General features: G+C 41.6%; 1 protein-coding gene across 1 annotated transcript; it reads right to left on the bottom strand.

The window, feature by feature from the left end:
- Positions 1–109: 109 nt before the first annotated feature.
- LOC106567347 (urotensin-2) lies at positions 110–1,693 on the bottom strand. The gene is made up of 4 exons (XM_014136485.3): positions 1,486–1,693; positions 688–813; positions 531–574; positions 110–410 (listed from the first exon to the last, which is right to left on the bottom strand). Exons 1-4 carry the CDS (start codon positions 1,586–1,588, stop codon positions 297–299), a joined length of 387 nt encoding a protein of 128 aa, XP_013991960.1. The 5' UTR covers positions 1,589–1,693; the 3' UTR covers positions 110–296.
- Between the last annotated feature and the right edge of the window lie 5,854 nt (positions 1,694–7,547).

Here is a 7,547-nt window from a genome sequence, read left to right on the forward strand (position 1 = left end):
ATTCAGTCCATCACTGTCTGCGTGCAGCATCCGTGTATGTGTGCCTTCCTGTGTGCGTTCGGTGTGTGTGTGTGTGTGTGTGTGTGTGTGTGTGTGTGTGTGTGTGTGTGTGTGTGTGTGTGTGTGTGTGTGTGTGTGTGTGTGTGTGTGTGTGTGTGTGTGTGTGTGTGAATTTACAAATGTGCGTATGTGTATGCTTTTTCGTGTGCAATAGAGGGGTTGTGTCTCAGTACAAGCCCCATCTCTTTGTCATAATGTACGGTGGGAATGCATTTCTCTAAGGACGGTTGATTGTGTTAGACACAGTACTTCCAGAAACACTCTGAGTTGCCTCCTCTCTTTCTGAATGGCTTCCTGATGCCAAAGAAGCGACTGACGGGACTTAGGTGACTCTGTTTCTCCAGCAACACCTGAAACAGAGAAGAATTACAGCTGTAGTACTTCATGAGTCATGGAACGGGTGTTCCCAAAACAAAACATGATAGTATCTCAATATATGCTTCTTATCTTCTATTAGTTTAAAAACTCACATCTGTCTTCATCTGTCTTGGTAGTAGTCCAGCTGCACTGAGACCTGAGGGAGACGAAGGGTGAGTTGTAATATTTCTCTTGAAATGAAGTATTACAGTCTATACATTTGTGATGTAACTGTTTAGGCAGGGGTCCAACTAGTTTGTGTGATCTCACCATCTCTGCTGAGATCTCCAGACAGTAGGGATGAGTATCTGAGTCCAGGGCCAGACTGGGGGAGGTATGTCTGCTCAGAGAAAGACAGCTCGTCTGGACTACCTGCACCACCATCCTCCAGAGATACTGAGCACAGAGGAAAACACAATCAACACACAGTCAGCACACAGTCAACACACAGTCAACACACAGTCAGCACACAGTCAGCACACAGTCAACACACAGTCAACACACAGTCAGCACACAGTCAGCACACAGTCAACACACAGTCAACACACAGTCAGCACACAGTCAACACACAGTCAACACACAGTCAACACATAGTCAACACACAGTCAACACGCAGCAATCTAGTCTAGATATACACTCTGGCTCTTCACTCTCCACTGAATAATTGATGATAAAGGTACAGTTGTGTTTATGTTAGTCCAACCATGATGATTAATGACTAATAACTAAGAAGCAGCGACACTTTGATGGCATTAAAAGTGAATGGAACATTGCCACCATAAGCAAACATCATATTCCACATTCAATACTAACACTGCTATAGTTCTCAGACACAATCAACCAGGTCTCAAAGCAATTATACCATAACAGAAGGTCACTGATTACAACTTGTTTGTAATCCTCAAGATTGAAGTTTAATTAAGACTCACACAGGCCTTAATTACATCTGTGACTATTGAACTACCCTGCCTAAAAACCTCATAGTACAACAGCATAGTACAACAGCCTTTCCCAGCAGCTTGGCCTGTTGAGGAGTACGTTTATAAGGGTGGAGGATCTGGTACTCACCAGGACCCAGGTAGGACATCTCTGCAGAGTCTGTGATGGGATGGGCCAATAGCGAGCCTGAGGCTACCAGCAGGAAGGTCCATGATAGGAGCAGGTTACACATAATCTCCACGGGCCGGTTGTGTCTGGGTCTTCTGGGTGGGTGATGGGTCCTCCTGAGGTCTGGAGAGAGTGGTCTTCTCTCTGCTCTGTCCCCCAATAGGTTATATACCCCATCGACTGCCCCCACTCCACCTCACGTCCCCACTCCGTCCTTAGTGTCACCACAATAGGGTGACACTACCATAGGCCCATCTGATCTCACACTCTCTCTCTCTCTGTATGATAAATCAACATCCAGTCACTCAGGTGAGTTATTGGGAACTATAAAAAGGACCGTGGGTCTATGCGTCAGGGCCAAAGACCTATTTTACCATCCCGGTGGATTGATTGACTAGTTTTACTGAATCCGTAAATTGGATTTGCCCAGGTGTTCAGAACGCCCTCCTCTCATCTGCCTGTGGAGGGGGATCAGGTGGATAGACTAGGGCAGACAAATGGCTGTTTATTTTATTCATTAATCAACATGCTCTGTGACTTCACATTCATCAAATTAACCGACTCAATGCGTGACTTGCAGGCTTTATGGAATAGCATTTAGCTCCTTCACCCCAGCTTCCTATCCAAACACAGGACTCATTGGTCGCTGTTCAATGCATTGAAAGCAGTTAGTGGGAGGTTATTTAGGGGAGAGTGGGGTAAGGTGAGCGAATTTTTACATTCAGCATAACTCCATCAAGGGAAATATAGTACTCTTTCTAACAAAGATATCTACATATACAGTTGAAGTCTGAAGTTTACATACACTTAGGTTGGACTCATTAAAACTCGTTTTTCAACCACTCCACAAATTTCTTGTTAACAAACTATAGTTTTGGCAAGTTGGTTAGGACATCTACTTTGTGCATGACACAAGTAATTTGTCCAACAATTGTTTACAGACAGATTATTTCACTTATAATTCACTGTATCACAATTCCAGTGGTCAGAAGTTTACATACACTAAGTTGACTGTGCCTTTAAACAGCTTGGAGAATTCCAGAAAATGATGTAATGCTTTAGAAGCTTCTGATAGGCTAATTGACATCATTTGAGTCAATTGGAGGTGTACCTGTGGATGTATTTCAAGGCCTACCTTCAAACTCAGTGCCTCTTTGCTTGACATCGTGGGAAAATCTAAAGAAATCAGCCAAGACCTCAGAAAAAAATTGTAGACCTCCACAAGTCTGGTTCATCCTTGGGAGCAATTTCCAAACACCTGAAGGTACCACGTTTATCTGTACAAACAATAGTACGCAAGTATAAACACCATGGGACCACGCAGCCATCATACCGCTCAGGAAGGAGACGCGTTCTGTCTCCTAGAGATGAACGTACTTTGGTGTGAAAAGTGCAAATCAATCCCAGAACAACAGCAAAGGACCTTGTGAAGATGCTGGAGGAAACACCTACAAAAGTATCTATTTCCACAGTAAAACGAGTCCAATATCGACATAACCTGAAAGGCCGCTCAGCAAGGAAGAAGCCACTGCTCCAAAACCGCCATAAAAAAAGCCAGACTACGGTTTGCAACTGCACATGGGGAAAAAGATTGTACTTTTTGGAGAAATGTCCTCTGGTCTAATGAAACAAAATAGAACTGTTTGGCCATAATGACCATTGTTATGTTTGGAGGAAAAAGGGGGAGGCTTGCAAGCCGAAGAACACCATCCCAACCGTGAAGCACAGGGGTGGTAGCATCATGTTGTGGGGGTGCTTTGCTGCAGGAGGGACTGGTGCACTTCACAAAATAGATTGCATCATGAGGAAGGATACATTTTGTGGATATATTGAAGCAACATCTCAAGACATCAGTCAGGAAGTTAAAGCTTGGTCGTAAATGGGTCTTCCAAATGGACAATGACCCCAAGCATACTTTCAAAGTTGTGGCAAAATGGCTTAAGGACAACAAAGTCAAGGTATTGGAGTGGCCATCACAAAGCCCTGACCACAATCCTATAGAAAATGTGTGGGCAGAACTGAAAAAGTGTGTACAAGCAAGGTGGCCTACAAACCTGACTCAGTTACACCAGCTCTGTCAGGAGGAATGGGCCAAAATTCACCTAACTTATTGTGGGAAGCTTGTGGAAGGCTACCCAAAACGTTTGACCCAAGTTAAACAATTTAAAGGCAATGCTACCAAATACTAATATGTAAACTTCTGACCCACTGGGAATGTGATGAAAGAAATAAATGCTGAAATAAATAATTCGCAATACTGTTATTCTGACATTTCACATTCTTAAAATAAAGTGGTGATTCTAACTGACTTAAAATAGGGAATTTTTACTAGGATTAAATGTCAGTAATTGTGAAATTTTTTTAAATGTATTTGGCCAAGGTGCATGTAAACTTCCGATTTCAGGATGTTGTGTATTCCTGGAAGTAATCAGAATTAATGTAAACATAACAGTTTATAAAACATAGCTTGTCCGGGTATAGGGTATGTTTAGCCATGGGACAAGGTAAATTAAGCCTTCTACACATTTCTGTACTGAATGAAATATTACCACAATCACAATCACTTTTTTGTCTTTTAATAATTTTAATCATATTTTAACACTGGCTTAACACCAAACAAACACTTTGTGCTTTTTTTAACACTTTGAACATAGTCCAGGCCGGTAGTTACGTCGTATCCCAGCAATAATGCCTTGCATTACGCCTGGGAAGAAAATTTGCTCAACTTGCGATTGGCTCAGCCATTGGCTCAACTTACCGCATGGCCATTGGCTCAACTTACCCCATGGCCATTGGCTCAACTTACCCCATGGCCATTGGCTCAACTTACCCCATGACCATTGGCTCAACTCACCCCATGGCCATTGGCTCAACTCACCCCATGGCCATTGGCTCAACTTACTTAATTAGCCCACACAGGATTCACTTTCATGCTAGGTTTAAGACCTCATATTGAAGCGTATAGAGACCCCAACTGATTTATAGAACAATCTTAAAAGTATCTACTTTGATTTAGATACACGAATCATGAAACCTCTTAACATAATGAATTCATTTAACTTGGTGAAAATGTGTTTTTTCAACCTAACTTACCTCTTTTTGGTATAATATTTGGTCAGATTATTCATTTTGTGTATGGTTTCCTAGAAACAAGGGTGGCTCAATTTACCCGTTTGGCTCAACCCACCCCACTGTCCACTACATGAGGATTGAGGTGTTTATGAATATCAGTCAATGTTACTCTCTTGGTGGAGGTGTCATGTTGTTGTCTCACATTGGATTATTTGGACTATTCATCAAGGGCCCGATTCAGATTTAGTAAATGAACGCCTTTCCTACGGGCACTTCTCAGTATTTTGGTATTCAGACTTATACAGGTGCACAACAAGCTCTTAGGAGTGGCTCCCTTACGCACACTGAGTATGTCACAATAAAACATCATTTTCTTCTTCATTTTTTAACCGCTGAAAACCCTCCCACTTGCCTTCCAACAGATTTCCTCATGGAGTTTTCATTTAATGGGGTTTTCAGTACATTTATCAAAAGCCATCCCTTTAAATACAGTGTGTACCTTTAATTAGAATTTTCTCAAACAGACTCAATAATATATATAGAGAACGGGTTCAGAAGAGTGTCTGCTAAATGACTAAAATGTAAATGTAATCAATGAAAGAAAGCCATCAAAATATAGCCATATGCATATCTCCGTTTCAGCAGCAATTGGTAGATTCAAAAATTCTCTAATCTTGTAGATTATTTATGGTTACGAACGTACACTGAACAAAAATATCAACGCAACATACAACAATTTCAAAGATCTGACTGAGCTACAGTTCATATAACGAAATCAGTCAATTGAAATACATTTATTAGGCCCTAATCTATGGATTTCACGAATATATTGGTAACAGATACCTTCAAAAACGGTAGGGGCGTGGATCAGAAAACCAGTCAGTATCAGGTGTGACCACCATTTGCCTCATGCTGCGCAACAGATAGTGTTGATTGTGGCCTGTGGAATGTTGTCTCAATCCTCATCAATGGCTGTGCAAAGTTTCTGGATATTGGTGGGAACTGGAAAACGTTGTCGTACACGTCGATCCAGAGCATCCCACACATGCTCAATGGTTGACATGTCTGGTGAGTATGCAGGCTATGGAAGAACTGGGACACTTTCGGCATCCAGGAATTGTACACAGATTCTTGCAACATGGGGCCGTGCATTATCATGCTGAAACAAGTGAATGGCAGCAGATGAATGGCACAACAATGGGCCTCAGGATCTCATCTCCCATCTGCACGGTACAGTTAAAACCGGCATTTATCTATGAAGGGCACATTACTCCAGCATTCCAGTGGCCGTCGAAGGTGAGCATTTGCCCACTGCAGTAAGGTCAAGACCCCGGTGAGGATGACAAGCATGCAGATTAGCATCCCTGAGACGTTTCTGACAGTTTGTGCAGAAGTTATTCAGTTGTGCAAACCCACAGTTTCATCGGCTGTCCAGGTGGCTTGTCTCAGACGATCCCACAGGTGAAGAAGATGGAATGGAGGTCCTGGGCTGGCGTGGTTAGACGTGGTCTGCGGTTGTGAGGCCGGTTGGACGTACTGCCAAATTCTCTAAAATTATGTTGGAAGCAGCTTATGGTAGAGAAATTAACATTCAATTCTCTGGCAACAGCGCCGGTGGACATTCCTGCAGTCAGCATGCCAATTGCACTCTCCCTCAAAACTTGAGACATCGGTGGCATTGTGTTGTGTGACAAAACTGCACATGTTAGAGTGGCCTTATATTGTCCCCAGAACAAGGTGCACCTGTGTAATAATCATGCTGTTTAATCAGCTTCTTGATATGCTACTGCTGTCAATGGTGGATGGATTATCTTGGCAAATAAGAAATGGTCACTAACAAGGATGTAAACACATATGGAACACTTCTGGGATCGTTTATTTCAACTCATGAAACAAATCTTTACATGTTGCGTTTATATTTTTGTTCAGTGTATTTAGGAATCTACCTACTTCATAAAAAACAGGTTTGGAGAGTCTTTACACACAGAATATACTGGTGAATCAACAACACAGTGATTTGGTTAATCCTGAAAGTTGCCATTCAGTTGATCAATCCATTAAATACTAGAAGGGGAGAAAACTGCAACAATAAGTGTTGACCAATATTCCTATAAAATGTTAATCTTCCCTAATCCTAACTGATCATAGAACTGATATGACAACGGTCCAGTCCAGTTGACTGCCAGGCTTTGTTTTTGTGGGTGAATTGTGTACAGGTGAATATATTGGTAAAAGTCACCTTGTCCTAGAGAGATTCACACGGTTTTCAAAACGTCACGCCAGGGTAAACCTACACGAAACACAGCCCTTATTTTAGGTGTGGGCTACATGTCCCAAATTATTGAACAACTTGTAATATGTTAAATATTATCCACTATTGCTAGCAAACCTCAGGATCAACCACATGCACGTGACAGAGGAAAGAACGGGAACAATTGAATGTAATGGAATGATGCCAAATGTAGACTACAAATTGAAGGGAACTAACACTAAAGTGAGAGTTAAAAATGTGTGTGGGTATTAATGATGGTGGCTATCAATAGTAGCTAATATTTAACATGATACAAATTGTTTAAAAAAATTGTGAAATTAAAACATTATAGAGTGCACAAGGTGAAATTTGGCTCAACTGTCACTCTGCACAATGTTGGCTTGTCGTCTAATTTGGCTTGCATCTCCAAGATTCATCCCTTTAAGTTATAGGGCTATACAATTTAGATTCTGCATAAAGGCACAGCATTTAATATTTCACTCTGGAAACGGGGGACACATAACCTACCTGTCATGGTTATATGCTTCAGTTTGCTGCCATATGACTGGTTTCACATTTGTCTCCAGCGATCATAAGGTAAAATGTATCTATAACAATTGTCATTTATTTACTATCCCCCTATGCAAACTGATTACTCATTTACCTAACTCTTATCAATAGCTCTTATGGAGAATGGTGT

The sequence above is a fragment of the Salmo salar genome, chromosome 13, assembly GCF_965601325.2.
Source record: "Salmo salar chromosome 13, fSalSal1, whole genome shotgun sequence".
Lineage (NCBI taxonomy): Eukaryota > Metazoa > Chordata > Actinopteri > Salmoniformes > Salmonidae > Salmo > Salmo salar.